The 20055-nt window shown below is 35.7% G+C and overlaps 1 protein-coding gene across 3 annotated transcripts in view; it reads left to right on the forward strand.

Moving 5' to 3' along the window:
- The window catches only part of BCLAF3 (BCLAF1 and THRAP3 family member 3), a 101937-nt gene that overhangs the window by 51287 nt on the left and 30595 nt on the right, over positions 1–20055 (forward strand). For 2 of the 3 annotated variants that reach the window (XM_043995480.1, XM_043995478.1), the window contains exons 7-10: positions 667–781; positions 1854–1917; positions 6487–6605; positions 16746–16860. In XM_043995480.1, the coding sequence (XP_043851415.1) occupies positions 667–781; positions 1854–1917; positions 6487–6605; positions 16746–16860 (413 nt within the window). The remainder of the gene's footprint in view (positions 1–666; positions 782–1853; positions 1918–6486; positions 6606–16745; positions 16861–20055) is intronic. The other variant, XM_043995479.1, reaches the window with a different exon arrangement.

Genomic DNA, 20055 nt, shown 5'->3' on the forward strand with positions numbered 1-20055 from the left:
CAGTGCTCTATTTAATTTGCCATCCAGCTACCCTTGTTTTGGATTATATAAACAAATTACCTTTGTCAGTCTAGAGTTCTCTGTTATTTTATTTAGGTTTTGTTTAAAATCTATATATTGTACTAATTTCTTTTAGATGTCATTTCTGTGCCTCATTTTAGACAACGATTTGAAGATTTAGTATTTTTCATTAAGTTTCAAATTTTGGGAATAAATTAAAAGTCTCTTTTGACAAAAGCTACTTTATGACAGAAAAGAAACTTGGGTTTGTCTTTATCTCCTAGATTCAGGTAGACGTTATGCCAAAGGAAAGTGATCGGATTATCTTGGGATAACTACTCTCTCTTCTCTGGTAGGCTTTAGGCATGTATGACAATAGTATACATGTATTACAAATCCATGGAATAATGAGAAAGGGACATTTTATTTATTTGCACTAGAATGTAGGTGGTGCATCAACACTGCCAATTTATTTGTGAAGTATTCATCTGTTATTAAGTATCTACTGTGTTCTAGAACTGATAGATTTTAGAGATACAAAGATCTCATAATCTCAAGAAGACATTTCTTTTTGTTATTTTCAGAGCCCTATTTCTGTATGTTTATATTTAATCTTTTAAGTGCAGTCAGTTGTATAGTAAGATAAAACTACTTATCTTTTTCCAGCAAATTATTTTCCATCTTCTGATCTTACTCTACATGAACGTTTCTCAAAAATGCAAGACACACAAGTTCCTGATGTAAATGAAATTAATACGAATTCAGATCCAGAAATTCACAGGTAAATAACTTAGTATTACTATTCCCATTTAATTCATGGGAATAAATGCAAAAAAATAAATTCAGGAGAAAATCCTGCTGAGCATCTTTGTCCTTTTTTTGTTGTTCACTCTGGGTCGCTGTACTTTGTTTATGTTTCCTTTGACAGTAGAGGAATAGAGAACTACACAACTTTACGTGCTTTTTTCTGTTTCATTATGAGAATTCATCAATGCTAGGAGTTTGAGATGGCATGTTCTCATTGGCCAGACCAAAGTAGCCCTCTCAGAGTTAGGGGCAGAGAGAGTAGAGTTGTGACCACCGGATGTATGAAAACATATCCTTATCCCATTGTTCATATGGTGAGCCCTTTGGCATTTGATGCTCTCACCCTCTCCTTATCCTTTTATTAGAAAATGGACCCAGGGCTGAAGAAGCAGGCAGACTATATTCTTAGTTAAAAGCTAGTTTAAATGGATGTATACTATACATTGATAATCTGAGTGGCTTGTTCCAAAGCAGAATACAGTCTATTCGGGTGGGATGGTGTTTTGTTTTGGTTATTGGTTTTTGAGACTATTGGTCTAATATCAAAGAATTTGCAGTCACTTCAGAAGACCTTCCTTCTCTATTTATTTCTCTGTATTATTTGCCTGCTGAAGACAATAGTGAAGAATTCAGATTCTAGTTGAAGTTCATATTGCTTTAGATAGTCAGAAATAGGTGGAGCAGGCAGGAGTCTGTCTAATATCACTTGCCAAAGCAAGTGTTCAATGTGGCCAAGTTACTTTAGGGTTGAAACACTACTAGAATCACCACAAAAGTTGAGATTTAAACCAATTAGTTATTAGTGCAATTTACTGACTAGTGATTAGTAAATGAGCACATCCTTGCCTCTCTCTCCTGGAGGTCCTTGCCAAAGGACTGTCCTGCCATGAACATAGTCTCATAACAAAGTCCTTGTATACTTCAGTGACCTAGATTTCCTTGGATGGGATTTGAAATAGACTTTATTCTAAATTTGGTCATATAGTAACATATGTAAATTTCTGTATATGATTTAGTTATTAATTGTTGTCATATCTTTGTTTCAGAAGAATTGACATGTCTTTGGGAGAACTGCAGAATGAACGAACTGTGAAGTGTGAACCAGGACAGGTAGGTGGATATAATTCTTAATTAGAGAAAAATAACAGTACTATATTATTAATATGGTCCGTCAGGAGATTTCAGAGAATCCCACATTCACTTGCTCTAACTATGGAGATTATATAATTGAATTTGTGGTAAAAACCCAAAATGTGATAAATATTCATGTGCCCAATGTCTCTTTTTCTACACCTGAATCTCAGGGTTCTGGATCCAAGAAATAAAGCAGCATGGTTGATTGTACTAGGAAACCAGTTATGCCCAGAACTGTAGGTTGGTTCTACATAACTTGAGGGGGTTAGACTGGATAGGAAGTCAAAAGGAGCTGGAGCCACTTAAAAGTGCATAAATCTAGGAGTAAGGAGACATCCCCCTCCCCACCCTGTTTCTCCATGTGTACTCACTAATCATGAATAGTTCAAATAAGGATAACATGGGGTGTGTAGTATTCCTTTGTTGTTAGACATTCATTATAGCTATTTCTACCTGATGTCTGAACCCTTTTATCTTTGGAAGGAATGAGGAAGGTAAAAGTCTTAAATCAGTTTGGATCCTACAGCTATTTTTTGTTGTTGTTGTTGAGTTTCTACTGTTTAACATGAGAATCAAAATTAACCTTTTTGACTCCCAAACCGTTTATGGTTCTCACTTTAAGGTTATTTTTACCCTAAGTTGTATTTTTTTTTTCAGTATGATGCAGTCTTGTCAAAATTCACATTAGACGTAGGCTTACATGTTTCTCTGTGCCTTATAAAGCTTTTTTTTTTTTTTAGGTAATAACCATTTTTATTTATAGTTTTGGGTTCCATTTTTTATCCCTAGTTCCCACCCTCTCCTCCCCCTTCCCTGAGGTGGTAAGCAATCAGATATAGTTTATGATTGTGTAAAATCATTGCCACATTAGTAATTTTGTACAAGAAAACTCAAAAGAAAAAAATGAAAGAAATTGAAAAATACCATGCTTCAGTCTCTGTTCTATCAATATCAGTTCTTTCTTTGGAGGTGGATAGTATATTTCATCATTAGTCCTTTAGGGTTGTCTTGGATCATTGTGCTATGGGGAAAATGGGGTATGGGGTTTGCGGGTTAGGGGTTGGGGTTCTTAGGAATTCCTCTTTAAAGAATTACACCCTCTTGCACACAAAGGCAGTTAGAATAAAATGGTAGTTTATTTAGGGGTAAGGGAAGGGAGGAGGGAAGGGAAACCATGAAAGAAATCCTCGGACTTCTCATGGGGAGATAGGCACAAAGCACGTGGCTCATAAGTACCAATCTCCTCCAGCAGGAGACTGGCAGGTACTTTTATAGAGGACTGATGGGGGGAGGGGTGACCATTTGACTGTGGAAAGTTCCTTTAGTGAGGGAGGACCATCCCTGACTGGTGGTAGCTGGGGAAATTGGGTGAGCAGTGGCTACAGATCAGACACAAAGGCCGCAGCCACACCCAAATTTATCTCCCCATGGGGTAAGGGAGATCAGAATGAAGAGTGGAAATTCTGCAAGCTAGCTCAGTCCAATTTGGTTCCGCTTATCTCTCTAGGCGTATCTGTCCTCTGGTTTAGTTTCTCAAGGAGAAGATTCCTCAATGTGCCCCAGAAAACTTCTGGGGGACTTTGGGCCCACAACAGTTGTATTGTTGAGAATAGTTAAATCTTTCACAGTTCTTCATCAAACAGTATTTGCTATCTCTGTGCACAATGTTCTCTTGGTTCTGCTCATTTCACTATACATCAGTTCATACAAGTCTTTCCAGGCCTTTCTAAAAATCCTGCTTGTCATTTCTTATAGCACAGTAATATTCCATCACGCTCATATACCACAGCTTGTTTAGCCATTCCCCAGTTAATGGGCTTTCCTTTGATTTCTAGTTCTTAGCCACCACAAAAAGAGCTACTATAACTATTTTTGTACAAATAGGTCTTTTTCTCTTTCTGGGGATTTCTTTGGGGTATATACCTAGCAGTGGTATTGCTGGATCACAGAGTATGCATAATTCTATTGCCCTTTGGGCATAGTTCCAAATTCTCCTCCAGAATAGTTGGATCTTTTCACAACATCCAACAGTGAGATTAGCATCCCAAGAAAGTTAACTTTTTGGTCACCTAAAGTAAAACAAAAGAACAAAAGAATTTGAAACCGAAGCACCTATCACTATATTTTTATTTAAATATTCATTTTTTCTTGGCCTGTTTTAAAATTTATATAAACTTCATATACTCATTACCTACGTAACACAAATATTAGCAAAAGCAAATATGTATGCCATTTTAGGTTGTATGTAGAGTTAGGCTGATTTTGACAATTCTATTATCTTGCATTTAAAGTGTGCTTCAAGGACAAAGATGCCTAAATGTGGTTTGTTTTTGTTTTTGTTTTTTTGGTGAGGCAATGGGGGATTAAGTGACTTGCCCAAGGTCACACAACTAGTAAATGTCAAGTGTCTGAGGCTGGATTTGGACTCAGGTCCTCCTGAGTCCAGGGCTGGCGCTTTATCCACTGTGCCACCTAGCTGCCTCCCTAAAGTGTGCTTCAAAATAGCACAGGCATACAAACTGTAGTAAGATGATAATAGACAAAAAAGAATATTTCATCATATGAGTTCTCTAGGAGCATATAATATTGCAGATGATGTATAAAATCAGAACCATATAATCCTTTCTAACAGTATATAAGTTTCAAACTTCAGAAATTTAGGTAAAATGTATTTGGCAACTTTTTTAAAAAATAGATGTGAAATTATACTTTTAAATGGAGTTAAATTTATTTTTATTGTTTTTACTTTGTAATTGAGAAAAATGTAGTAGAATATACAGTAGCAAAATATTGCATATAAAACCTAATTTCTTACTCTACATATCCATATTTATGTAATACAGAATCTTTGCCACTTCTTTGCTATTGGAGAAAGTAATTTTACCTGTCAGATCTATAGATAAGACAAAAGTTCATGGCCAAACAAACAGTAGAGAGTGACTAACAATTAAATAGATAATTTTAATTATATCAAATTGAAAAATGTTTTATGCACACATCTGAAAAAGTTAAGGAGAGAAAAGAAATAATTAACTGGCAAAAAGACTTTGCAGAAGTTTTTTCTGATAAAGATCTCATTCCAAGATATATAAGGAACTGATTCAAATTTATGTGAAAAAGAGCCCATTCTCCAATTGACAAATAATTTTATGGATTTGAACAGAGGGAAAAAAATGCAGGTTATCTGCAGCCATATGAAAAAATGCCCTAGATCTCTACTAATTAGAGAAACTCATATTAAAATAATTCTGAGATTCTGTTTCATACTCAGAATGCCAGAGATGACAAAAAAGGCAAAGTTAACAGTGGAAGGACTGTGGGAAAATGAGTGGATGGATGTACTTTTGGTGGACTATAAATAGGTACATTTATTCTGGAAAACAATTTGGAATTAACACCACGCATTATTAAATAGTGTATGCCCTTTGACCCAGCCATACTACTGTTAGGCTTATGCCCCCAAAAGATCAAAGAAAGTTGAAATGTTTCTTTATATGCATACATGTATATACCAGCTCTTTTTGTGGTGGCAAAAACTGGAAACTTAGGTGGATATCCATCAGTGGAAGAATGACGGAATAAGTGTGGATGTGGAGTACCATTGTGTTGTAAGAAATGAGGAAATAGATAATTTCAAAGACATAGAAAGACATGAACTGATAAAGAGTGAAATTAGCAGAACCAGAAGAACAATTTATATTGTAACAGTATTATAAGAACGAACAATTTTGAGGAATGAAATGAGCAGCACCAGGAAAACAAATTATATAATAACAGCAACACTGGAAAAACAAGCAACTTGTAAGATCACTGGGTCATTACAAAGACCATTTATAATTCCAGACTACTGATGGTGAAACACACTGTCTATTGTTGCATTAAGTTGCAGGATGAAAGTTATATATACATTTTTATTTTTTCTACACCATTGAGGAAATTTGGTTTAACTTATTTGTTAAAAGAATTTTATCCCCTGATGGGGTAGAGTATTAGTGGGAGAGAAAATAGATTTCTGCTAATTTTTTTTAATAGAGAAGTATGTATGTGGGTGCTACAGATATAAAAGATGAAGTCACTGTAGTAGTAGTTTTACTTAAAGATTTGACCTTGTCACAATACCTTTCACGAAATGGGAGTGATCTATATTGTTAGTAATTTAAAAACCAAACACATAGAACTTAAATATTTAAGGGAAAAAAAACTTTGCTAGCCAGGGAAAGAAGAGTTCTTGCTATATATTTTTCTCTTTATAGAAGAAAGTTGTGAATTAAACTTGGCAGGAAGGAGAGCTTTTCTAGTCTTCTGAGAATAAGGAAATAGTTTAGCTATTGCCACATTTCTGAAAGGAATCTAGAGACAGGAAATTTTGATTTCATGAAATTATTAAGATCATTGGTTAATCTTTTAGATGATGGTTTAGTTTTATTGGATGAATTTTTTTATTATAAGCTTTTACAAAGCACTTTTGATGTTAAATGTGGCTTCCTTTCAAAAAAATAGTAATAGATTGGATTATAGTCATAATCCATAATCATCATTTCTCAGGCCTTGCTCAGAGTAATAGAAGATCCCAATGATCTCCGACATGACATTGAAAGAAGGAGAAAAGAACGATTACAGAATGAAGATGAACGGTTTTTTCACAGGGGCAGAGCTATAAGAAGGTAATTAGTTTTCTTTTAGATAAACAAATAGATTTTACTATGTAATCATGTCAATATTTGTCCAGAACGAGGATTTTTATGGTGATGATCTTCAGTATTTTGGGAATGTGAACTTGAAATATTTTACATTTAAGTTGTTTTATATTACAAGTGTGTAAAATTCTACAATTATTTAAGTTTGAGCTCCAGTCTTACCTTCTCTAGGGAGCTTCTGCTGTTCTCCCCAGCTGCAAGTGATCTCTCCTTGGATCTTTTGTAGTACTTGGTGTACTTGTGTTTTTGTCTATTTACCTACTAGATTTTAAACAATTTGAATGTAGAGACTATTTTTAATTCATTTTTGTATTTTTTCAACATCTAGCATTGTGACTTCAACTCTGTAATCAAAAAAGTTTTTAAAAAATAATAGCTGGGGCAGCTAGGTGACACAGTGGATAGAGCACCGGTCCTGGAGTCAGGAGTACCTGAGTTCAAATCCAGCCTCAGACACTTAACACTTACTAGCTGTGTGACCCTGGGCAAGTCGCTTAACCCCAATTGCCTCATTAAAAAAATAATAATAATAGCTAACATTTTCATTGTACTTTAAGGATTGCAAAAAGCTTTACATACATTGCCTCTTTCCTATTTTAACCTTCATAGTAACCCTATCATGTAGGTACTACAGGTATTGTTTTGCTCATTAGCTGAAGAAACTAACTACAGAAAAGTTAAATATTTTGCTTGTGATTATATAGCTAGTAAGTGTTGGAAACAGGATTCAGATCCACCTCTCTCCTAACTGCAGTTCAGGAGTTCTTTCCATTAACCATGCTACTACCTTTTACGCTCATAATTCTTCCTACCTCTCTTACTGGATTGAATGGAGTAACCATTTTAAGATATAAGGTATAAAGGTAGATAGAAGAGTTTGTTCCAACTCGTTATTAAGAGGTGCAAATTCAAACAAGTCTAACATTTTGCTTCAGGTCCATCAAATGATCAGCCTTATCAAAGGACACATAATTAATGTTGGAAGGTCCGTGGCAATATAGGTACAGTAGTATACTATTGGTCAACTCTGAATTGCTCTAACCTTTTTAGAAAAGAATCTGGAATTTTGCAAAAATGTGACTGAAGTCATAAGGTCTGGATATGAACCTTAATATCCCTTTGTTTTGGGAAGAAGGACCCCCTGCTTGGGGCCTTCTCATCTTGGTACATCTCCTGCCATTCCACCTCCTTTCTTCCATTCCAAGCTTCTCTTGGGAGTCTACTTGCCAAAAAACCCCAGGAACCTCTATGAACACAATTACAAAACACTTTTCACACAAATCAAATCAGATCTAAATAATGGGAAAAATATCAATTGCTCATGGATAGGCTGAGCTAATATAATAAAAATGACAATTTTACCTAAATTAATTTACTTATTCAGTGCCATACCAATCAGACTACCTAAAAATTATCTTATAGAGCTAGAAAAAATAATAACAAAGTTCATTAATAAGCTTCTCTCATTTTGTGGAGGGACCCATGCCAGCCATGTTAACTTCTCTTCCTGAGCTCGGCTTCTGACTTTCTAGACTTGTACGGCACCCTTATTTCCCCATACCCTATCCTTTTTTTAGTTCCTTTTCTGTGATTCTTCCCCTCCATCAGAATGTAAACTTCTTGAAGACAAAGGCTGTCTTTCTTTTTGCTGATATTTATATTCTAACTGCTTAATAAATGCTTGTTGCTTGCCTGCCTTAGAGGTCATTTCCAGACCATGTGATTCTGAGATCCTTTACTAGGCATATATTAAATGAAAGTCAAGGACCATAGATTGTTAGTAATAACTGTGAATGTGAATAGGATGAACCAATAAAATGGAGGTGAATAGCAAAGTGGATTAAAACCCAGAATCCTACAATATGTTGTTTACAAGAAACACATTCAGAGCATAGGGATATGCACAGTGTAAAGGTAAAAGGTTGGGGCAGAATATATTATGCTTCATATGAAGTAAAATCTTAAAGGGTAGCAATCCTTATCTCAGACAAAGCTAAAGCAAAAATAGATCTAGTTAAAAGAGATAAGGAAGGAAACTACATCTTGCTAAAAGGTACCATAGACAATGAAGTAATATCAAATTCTAAACATATGCACCAAAGTGGTATAGCAATCTATATTCTTAGGGAAGTTAAATATGATATAAGAGAAAATAGACAGCAAAATTATACTAGTGGGGGATCTCAACCTCCCCCTCTCAGAACTAGATAAATCTAACCACAAAATAAATAAGAAAGAAGTTAAAGAGGTGAATAGTTAGATATGATAGACTTCTGGAGAAAACTGAATGGGGATAGAAAGGAATATACTTTTTTCTCAGCAGTATATGGCATATACTCAAAAACTGACCATGTATTAGGGCACAAAAACCTCACAGTCAAATGTAGAAAAGCAGAAGCAGTAAATGCATCCTTTCTAAATCATGATGCAGTAAAAATTACATGTAATAAAGAGCCATGGAAAGATAGACTGAAAATGAATTGGAAACTAAATAACCTCTTCCTAAAGAATGAGTGAATCAAACAACAAATCATAGAAACAATAACTTTGATCCAAGAGAATGATAAAAATGAGACAACATACCAAAACTTATGGGATGCTGCCAAAGCAGTTCTTAGGGGAAATTTTACATCTCTAAATGCTTACATGAATAAAATAGAGAAAGAGGAGATCAGTGAATTGGGCATGAAACTAAAAAAGCTAGAAAAAGAACAAATTAAAAATCCCGATAATCAAAGGAGAAATTAATAAAATTGAAAGTAGGAAAACTATAGAATTAATAAATAAAACTAAGCTGGTTTTATGAAAAAATCAATAAACCTTTGGTTAATCTGATTTTTTAAAAAAGAGGAAAACCAAATTATCAGTATCAGAAATGAAAGGGGTGAATGTACCACCAGTGAAGTGGAAATTAAAGCTGTTTTGTTCAACTGTATGCCAATAAATTTGGCAATCTGAATAAAATGGATGGATATTTACAAAAATATAAACTGCCCAGATTAACAGAAGAACAAATAAAATCCTTACGTAAGCCCATCTTAGAAAAAGAAATTGAACAAGCCATCAATGAACTCGCTAAGAAAAAATCTCCAGGGCCAGATGCATTTACAAGTTTTTCTTTACAAGTTTACAAGAATTCTGCCAAACATTTAAAGGACAACTAATTTCAGTACCATACAAATTATTTGGAAAAATAGGTAAAGGAGTTATACCAAATTCCTTTCATGACACAAATATGGTGTTGATACCTAAACAAGACAGAACCAAAACAGAGAAAGAAAATTATAAACCAATTTCCCTAATGAATATCAATGCAAAAATCTTAAATAAAATATTTATCCTTTGTTTTTTGTGGGGCAGGCAAGGTGGGATGGTGTATGTCTGGGGCCAGATTTGGGCTTGGGGTGTCCTGGGTCCAGGGCTGGTGCTTTGTCCACTTTGTCACCTAGCTGACCCATGATGACATCTTTAAAATAAAGTTAAGGGGTAAGAGGAATACACGGGAAGAAAGGGAGAGGGAGAGGTAGACTGGGGAAAAGTAGCTCACATAAAAGAAATAAGAGAAAAGCTTTGGAGTGGAGGGGAAGATGGGGAAGGAGTGGGGGAGTGAGTGAGCCTTACTCTCATCAAAATTGGTTCAAAGAGGGAATAACATACACACTCAAGTGGGAATAGTAATGTATCTTGCCTTGAGGGAAAGTGGGAGGGGAAGGAGATGTGGGGAGTGAAGAGTTGAAGGAAGGGCAGATTGGGGGAGGGGGCAGTAAAAAGCAAAACACTTTCGAGGAGGGAAAGGGTGAAGGAAGATAGAAAATAGAGTACATATCAAGGGGAGGCAATAAGATGGAAGGGTAATACAGTTAAGCAATAGTAACTGTAAAAGAAATGATGAGCAGGGTGATATCAGAAGGACGCATGAAAAATGCAAACCATCAACAGAGGAAGAAATGATGGTACCTGAATACAAATTGAAGTATAATTTTATTTGTTAGCTCTGCTTTCTTTTTTTATTATTATAAAAGTATTTTATTATTTTCCAATTATATGTAGAGATAGTTTTCAACATTTTTTAATAAGATTTCTAGTTTCAAATTTTTCTCCCTCCCCAAGACAGCAAGTAATCTGATATAGGTTATATATGCACAATAACATTAAACATGTTTCTGCATTAGTCATGTTATAAGAGAAGCATCAGCAAAAAGGAAAAACCTCAAAAAAGAAAAACAACAACACCAAAAACAAAAGAAATAGTATGGTTCAATCTGCATCCATATTCCACAGTTCTTTTTTTTTTTTTCTGGATTTGGAGAGCCTTTTCCATTATGAGTCCTTTGGAACTATCTTGTACTATGGTATTGCTGAGAAGAATCAAGTCTGTCACAGTTGACCAACATATAATGTTGATGATACTATGTACAGTGTTCTCCTGGTTCTGCTCATCTCACTCATCAGTTCATGCAAGTCCTTCCAGGTTTCCCTGAAATCTGCCTGCTCATCGTTCCTTATGACACAATAGAATTCCATTATATTCATATACCACAACTTGTTCAGCCATTCCCCAATTGATGGGCAGCCCCTCAATTTCCAATTCCTTGCCACCACAAAAAGTGTTAGCTCCTTTTTCTAAAGGTTTTTTGTCTATTTTCTTTCACAACCCGACTAATGTGAAGATGTTTTGCATAACAGCACATGTATGACTTATATTGAATTGCTTGACTTCATGGGGAGGGTCGAGAAGGGAGGGAGGAAGAAAATTTAGAACATAAAGCTTAAAAAAAATAAATGTGAAAAGAAATGATGAGCAGGAGTTCAGAAGGAAGGACTTATATGAATTGATGCTGACTGAGAGGAGCAGAACCAGGAAAACATTGTACACAGTAACAGCGATATTGTGTGATGAATAATGGTAATAGACTTGACTCTTTTTAGCAGTGCAATGATCCAAAACAATTTCAAAGAACTTCATGTTAGAAAATGTTCTCAACATACAGAAAAAAGAACCGTGGATTATGAATGCAGATTGAACTATACTGTTTCTACTTTGGGGCTGGTTTTTTTTTTTCTTCCTTCTTTTTTGAGGTTTTTCTCTTGTGCTCTGATTCTTCTTTCATGATAGGACTAATGTAGAAATATGTTTGATGTGATGGCACATATATAACCTATATCAGATTGTTTTCTCTCTCGGGGAGGAGGGAGGGAAGGGAGGGTGGGAGAAAAATTTGGAACTAAAAATTATATGAAAACAAATGTTGAAAACTATCCTCATATAAAACTGGAAAATAATAAAATACTTATTAAAAAAAAAACTCCTGGGAAAACTGGAAGATTGTATGGCAGAAACTAGGCATAGACCAACATCTTACACTGTATACCAAAATAAGGTCAAAATGGGTACATGATTTAGACATAAAGAGTAATAACATAGGTAAATTAGGAGAGGAAGGAATAGTTTACCTCTCAGATCTATGGAGAAGAGAACAATTTATGACCAAACAAGTGATAGGAATATTATGAAAGGCAAAATGGATAATTTTGATTACATTAAATTGAAAAGTTTTTGTACAAACAGAAGCAATGCAGCCAAAATTAGAAGGGAAGCAGAAAGCTGAGAAATTTTACAGCCAGTGTTTCTGATAAAGGCCTCATTTCTAAAATATATAGGGAACCAAATCAAATTTATAAGAATGCAAGTCATTTCCCAATTGAGAAATGGTCAAAGGATATGAACAGGCAATTTTCAGATGAAGAAATCGAAGCTATCAATTGCCATATGAAAAAATGTTCCAAATCACTATTGATTAGAGAAATGCAAATTAAAATAAGCTTGAGGTACTTACTACCTCACACCTATCAGATTGGCCAATATGACAAAAAAGAAAAATAATAAACATTGGAGAAGCTGTGGAAAAATTGGAACACTAATGCATTGTTGGTGGAGTTGTGAACTGATCCAACCATTGTGGAGAGCATTTTGGAACTGTGCCCAAAGGGAGACGGTCTGGAATTTATTGAATAGAGAAAATGACATAGATCTGCCCATGAATGAAATCATTTAAGTGTTTATGTAGAGGATAGATTGGAGTGGGGAGGGATTTGAGACCATTTATAGAGGCCAATTAGGAGGCTTTTGTAATTATCTAAGTGAAGGGTGATGAGAGCCTAAAGTTGTAGCTTGTCAGAGTAGAACAAAGGAGTAGGATCTGAGAGATTGTGGAGATAGAAACAGCAATATTTGGCATGGGGTGAGGAAGAGTGGGAGACCAGACAGATGGTGGTGTACAGAAATAGGGGAAGTGTGTAAGAGATATAGATTTTAGGGGAAAGGTATAATAAGTTCTCTTTTGGACTTGTTAAGTTTGAGATGTCTCTGTGACACCTGGTTTGAAATATGCATTAGGAAGTTGTTGAAGTAGGATTGTAAATGTCTTCTGCAAAAAGTAGTCTTTTAATTGAGCCTTGAAGGAAATCAGGGAAATCAAGAGACCAAGAGTATTCCAGCATATGAGACAACCAGTACAAAGAGACACACATAGACAGAATGCCATATAAGAGGAAGTGCAAATAGTCCAGTGTGGCTGGATCACTGTGTATGGAGGGAAATATTACATAAGAAGGCTGGGAATATAAAAAATGACCAGATTGCAAATAGCTTTAAATGCCAGAGGACTTTTTATTTGATCTTATTAAAGGTAATCATTCAGAAGGGTGACATGGTCAGAACCCATATTATAACAAAATAACCTTGGTAACTCAATGGAGAGAAACTTGAAGCCCAGAGGCCAGTTTTTAGAAGTCTTACTGCAAATGTAGGTGAGAGGTGATGGAAGACCTGAACTGGGATTGTTGCTGTATTATTAGAGAAAAGGGAATGCAAATGAGAAGATGGTATGAAGGTAGAGATGACAAGATCTGACACCAGATTCAATTTTTGGATTGAGTGAGAGTGAAGAATTGATAATGACACTTAGGTTGTGATCCTGAGTGGGAAAAGATGGTAATTCTCTTCATATTAAAAGGGAAGTTGCGGGGCAGCTAGGTGGCGCAGTGGATAAAGCACTGGTCTTGGATTCAGCCTCAGACACTCAACACTTAACTAGCTATGTGACCCTGGGCAAGTCACTTAACCCTCATTGCCCTGAAAAAAAAAAAAGGGAAGTTGAGAAAGTGAAGACTTCTGAGGGAAAGGAAATGAATTATCTTTTAGACATGAGTTAGATGTTTAAGAAACAGTTTGGAGATGCATTACTATAGTTCAATAGTGAGATTAAGACTAGATATTTAATAATCAGGGAGAAATGGAATTTTTTGCCTTGGTGCATTGAGGACCCCATTGACCCCAAAGCACAAATTTGTAGGAAGCTTATTCTGTATGGTTTCATGATTTGCTTCAGCCCCATTTAGCAAGGCATGAATAACAGCATAAGAGGTTGTTAATAGAACTATTTAGGAATAGGACTTGGTAATGGCATGGTCACTGAGAGGGCAAGAGAAATGGGGGTGAAGGATAATGAAGAGTTGAGTTGGTTTACCAAAAGACTGAGATAGGGAAGACAAAACAGAGTAGTCATTTTGTGTGGGGTGGTGGTGTTGGAAAGAGCTGAGAGATGGAGGTTATAGTTATATTCATAAGTCATGAGGAAAAATGCGATGATAAAAGATAGTGATGAGATAAAGGAATTTTAGAATTTAAGAACAAGGAAATGAAACACTTACGGATGATGGGAAAGTTAAGGATGTGGTGTGTTGTTGAGCAGTTGAGTAGATCACAGAAATTGAGTAGATTAAGGACCTGGGAAGCTAGGATATTTGAAGGAATATTAACATCTATATTGAAATCCCCTAGTATAAGGGCAGGAAATGGAATGGAAGGAAAGATTGAACCAGGCACTGAGCTTATGGATGAAACAACGAGAATGCCCTACGAGTATGGTGGATAAATAATAGATACCAGAAATTGAATTCAGTGATAAATTCAAATGACATTGGATAGAAGAGGTTATTTAATGATGGTGGTCAGTTGAGTTTCTAGAAGTGGCAGCTGGGAGCAAGGACTATTCCATCTGCCCAACCATAATGAGTGAATGAGTTGGGTATAAGAGAAAGTGTAGCCAGTGCTAGAAAGGTTCAGAAGGGAAGCACTGTTACTGAGAAGGAGCCATCTATCAATGCATAGAATGGAAGAAGTGAGAAAGAGGTGTAAGAAGTATAAGACTTTATTATAGAGTAGGCATTCTATAATGTACAGTTCAAGGGGAGGCAGATCTAGAGTGAGACATTGGGATGTAGGGTTGAGGTCTGTAGGTATGAGGAAGTGACTATTCTGTATAGGAGAATAAGGCTTGTACATCAGCAGCTGTGGGGTTAATCATGGGTTGAATTGAGTATGAGGATTAGGGTATGCTAATCATTTAGCAGAGTCCATTGTTAGAAGTTTATTATGAAGTATGAGATTATACTCTTCAATGTCCTCCTTAAGGTTCAGTCTCCTGACGTGTTGTGTCCTGATAAAACCAACCTCACAGTAGGCAGAGATAGAAGAGCCCTGCCGGGACTCAAGGGTGACTTTCTTGTTTTGAACAAAGCCCTAGGTGGGGAGTGGGGTGGAGTCAGGAGATTAAAGACATCTTGGAATTGACAGTCCTGCCAATCCTGTGTAAGACCAGAGTTGACCTGGGAGGCCAGAATGTGCTCTGGACAAAAACAGATGCTCTTGGTGGTCAGGAATCTTCCTCTTCCACATGAGGTAGTCTCACCACCCATATATTACCTAGAACTTTTAAAACAGAATGAGCACAAATGACTGATCAGTACTAAGTAATGAAAAATGTATTTAGACATTTTAACAACATGTAGAAGGCTGCATTGAGGCTTACAACAAATTACTTCTGCAGGAAGCAGGGAAAAGAAGAGCTGTTGAGAGGATTTGGAACTCACCAGCTGCCCTTGAGGGTAGTCTTTGCCACAGTCCATTTCTCTGGCTGGTTTCTATATTCTCTCCTCTGACTCATCACTTCATCTTCTCATTCATTATTTTTCTAATCTTACTCTTATCTTTGTTTCCTTTGTCACCTACATTGTAGGGAGAAAGTATTTTTCTCAGCCCTAGAACCCCAAAACAAAACTTAAGTTTTCTTGAACAGATTGTGTTTTCAGAATGCCTAGAGGAACCATCAAATTAAAATTTTGTGTCCAATCCCAATTTGACGCATTATTACCAGTTATAATAACACATCTCTCCCAAGGTCATTTTCCTTGCATGTTTATCTATATAGAACCATGGAGAGCCAAAAAATAAATAAAAGGGGTTTCAGCATCCATAAAAAAATATGAAAATCTACATGCCAAAGTTCATACATTTTCATCAGAACCTTTCTCACCCTTATACTGAGTTTATTTACTCTGATTTGACAAAAAAATCCTAAGAAACTGGAGCGGGTAGATGGGAGCTTGCTAGTGGTTGGAATCCTACTGATCCCTCTGAAGCAATATTTGACAGTCTGATAGTGAGGAAAGAGAAAACTTAAAAACCTAAACTGTCTTAAGACATTTAATTTACTTATTTATTTTTGGGGGGTGGGGCAATGAGGGTTAAGTGACTTGCCCAGGGTCATTCAGCTAGTATGTGTCAAGTGTCTGAGGCTGGATTTTGAACTCAGGTCCTCCTGAATCCAGAACCGGTGTTTTATCCACTGTACCACCTAGCTGCCCCCTAATTTACTTATAAACAACCTTCGACATCCCCAGAACAGGCTTTCACTCACTGTTTTAGTGAAATGCAGAAGTTGATATCCATAAGGATAACACTGAATCCTCAAAGAAAGGGGGTTACATTTTTGTTCAGTGTATTGTTCGGGAAGTTTTAGGAAGCTTTTCATTAAAAATGGCTAACAAATAACTTGGTGTTTGAAATACAACTTTTAGTTTCTGAAAAATTCACTTTCTTTAGTATGGTTCATTGATCACATGTTTATTAAGTACCTGCTTTTATGTCAGAAAATCAAAGTGTTATTGTATTAAATTGTGGGTCTCTGTGGGATAAGATTACCGTGGACATTAGTAAAATTGTTTTGAAATATGTTAAAATCATTTTTTCTTTCATTTGACCAGAAATGATCAGAACTCCAGTTTTTCAAAATTGCAGAATGTCCATAGAGGTGGATTCCAAAAACCTATAAGATTTATTAAACCATACTTCAGGAAATTTATTAGAAAATCTTACAAGGTAAGAAAACAAAAAGCAAAATCTTTATTGTTAGTAATTTTCTTTTCCTACCTCACACAGTAATGCTTAATTGGGTTGGCAGACATTATGAGAATTGCTGTTTTTTTCTTCCTCTTGGACAGCAAGTAAATGCTACAGATTTTTATTTAATACTAACTTCTTATAAAATTGGATTATAGTGGTTGGTGATTTTTTAAAAAGTAAAACTAATTTTCTTGAAATCTGTCCCTTATTTAAAAAAAAAGAATAAAAAAAGAGTGAAAAATGCTTCACCAAAACTAACCAACACAGCACTATTCCGTGCTTATAGCTGTCTGCCTCTTTTTACCCAACCCTTATCCTTTCAGGGAAGAGTGGGAACTGCCTTTTAATTTGGGACTTGATTTGGTCATGATTTTGTGACATTCAGTTTTGATTCTGTTGTTGTTTCCATTTACATTGTATGTTTGATTTTCCTGGTTCATTTTACTTCACATCAATTTATATAAGTTGTCCCGTGATTCTGTATTCAATATTCAACATTTCTAATAATAGAAATAATCCTCATTCTTTTACCTTTAAGTACCACTTTTTCAGCCATTCTCCAATCCATGGGCATCTGTCTTATTTTCATTTCTTTGCTACTACAAAGAAAGTACTGTAACAAATATTTCAATGTATATAAGATCTTTTATTAGTGAACTGTTTGGAGTGTATGCCTAGTAGTGGGACTTCTGGGTCAAAGAGTATGAACATTTTAGTTTCTTATGATTGCAAATTACTCTCTTGAATGATTTGACTAATTTACAGCCCCATCAATGGTATAGTACTATGCTTGTGAGGGGCGGGGGGGAGGCAGTTGGGGTTAAGTGACTTGCCTAGGGTCACACAGCTAGTAAGTGTAAAGTGTCTGAGGCCAGATTTGAACTCAGATCCTCCTGAATCCAGGGCTGGTGCTCTATCCACTGCGCCACCTAGCTGCCCCAGTACTATGCTTTTTAAATTAATATTGATTAAAATTTAGTTTCTTTTCAGTTCATAATTCTCTTCTTTCCCCTTACCTTCCCCTCCCCTTGAGAAGGCAAGAAAGACAAAACCCATTCCAAATATGTGTAGTCACACGAAACAAATTCCCACAATAGCTACGTCCAAAAAGAAAAAGAAGAAAGAAATGTCTGTTTTGATTTGTACTCTGAAGTCTATCACTTTTCTTTTAAGAGGTGGATATCATGTTTCATCATGAATCCTTTGGAATTATGGTTGTTCATTGTGTTGATCGTATTTCCTGAGATTTTCAGAGTTGAACATTGTCCCAGCCAAACTGCTTTCCAGTTTACCCAACAGTTTTTGTAAAATAGATTTTTACTTGCTTCAAAGATTTTTTCCCCCACTTAACAGTTACCTTTCTAAGTTTAACTTCCTAGATTTTGCTTGTTCAAAAGCTTTCCAATTTTATGTCATCAAAAGTGGCCATTTTATCTCCTTTGAGCCTCTCAATCCCTTTATTAGACAAAAATTCTTTTATCTATATTTAGAAAAAAACTCTTTGCTATCTCCCCCCCAAATACAAAAAATGAGTATTAGTTCAAACCTAATTTCTGTCAGACTGTTTCCTAGTTTTTCTAGCAGTCTTTCCCCCAGTAGCTGGAATCTTAGGGTTTATTGAACTATAGATTATGCTCCTTTGCTTTTTGGGTCTTCTGTTGGCAATCTATTCCACCAATCAATTTCCCTGTTTTTTAACCAGTACCAATAGTTTTAATGATTATTGCTCTTGAGTATAATTTGAGATTTGATACTCCTTGCCTAGTTTCTTTCATCATTTCCCTTGATCTTCTTGAGATTTGCTCTTCTAGGTGACTTTTATTTTTTTCTATTTCTGTAATTAAAATCTTGGATAGTTTGAGTCATATGACTCTAAGTGAGCAAATTTAGGTCATTGCCACTTTTATTATATTGGGTCAGCACAACCATGAACACTTAGTATTGCTGAAATTATTTAGACTTGTGTTTATTTTTTCAAGAATGTTTTCTAGTTGTCATGGAATTCCTGTCTGTTTTTATACATGGGCTTCTACATATTTTATATGTACTATAGTTAACTTGAACGGAGTCTCTTGCAACTGGCTTTTATTGGTAACATAAAAGAGCTCTATTTGCATCTGGGCAATTTTCAGTGATCTTTTCTTGAAATGTGTCTTTTGTGGGGAGGAGACAGGTTGAGGTGCAGGGGATGGGTTGGGTTTTTCCAGGAGTTCTGTGTCTCTTACATTGTCTCTGCCCTATTTTCCAGGTCAGTTTTTTATATTAAATACCTGGTGTTTTCTATTTTTATTCTTATATTTCTTTTGTCTCATAGAATTTACTGAGTTCTGTTTGATCTATTCAGATTTTTGAGGAGTTGTCTGCTTGAATAAGGTTTCCTATCTTCTGTTTTGACCTGTTCCTTTTCCATTTTTTTCCTACTGAACTTTTCATTTCAAAAAATTGTTGTGTTGTGTTTTCCAGGAGGTTTTAAAATTGTTGTGGATAATATTATTTTAGTGGGTTTTCTCGGGCAATTCTTGATCTATAATATTTCTCCGTAGTATTTACTTTTAATACTTTATCTTTATACATACGTATTAACATCTTTAGAAATGACTTTGTGCCACGGTCAAGCTTTCCCTGCCTTGTGTACTCTTAGATGGATTGGTCATATCCTGTTTTAACCGCGACTAGATTTCCTGGGTGCCTGCTGCTAACTTCAACTCCTTTTGGTGTGTCTGTTCCCAGAGCACAGTCAAACTTCGGCATCCCTGATTAGAGCTCTGTATTTGAGTATCCCTGTTAAGGACTTTGCCATTGTCTCATGCCCTCCTCAAGGCTTCTCCAGTATGAATGCTAGCTTATCATCTATTCCCTTCTCCCTTTCTTGTCCTCCTGTTTTTCTTGGTTAGGGTTTTAGAGTAGGCTTCTTATCTCAGTATCTACATTTGTGCTGGTTCTGGTATAGACCCCTCCTCCATAGTCCACAGCTTTTGGCTATTCTTTATTGCAATACTGGAACTGGTTGAAGTTATTGACTTATGTTTTTCTTCAGATTTCTTATGTGATTCAATTTTGTTCTTCTAGATCAGAGGTGTCAAACTTGTTGCCTGTTCAAAGATTCCAATTGGGCCTGAATCAGAATAAAATGTAATTGGGAAAAGGTTTAACAAAATAAAATACAGTACA

Source organism: Dromiciops gliroides, chromosome 3 (genome assembly GCF_019393635.1).
Source record: "Dromiciops gliroides isolate mDroGli1 chromosome 3, mDroGli1.pri, whole genome shotgun sequence".
Taxonomy (NCBI): Eukaryota; Metazoa; Chordata; class Mammalia; order Microbiotheria; family Microbiotheriidae; genus Dromiciops; species Dromiciops gliroides.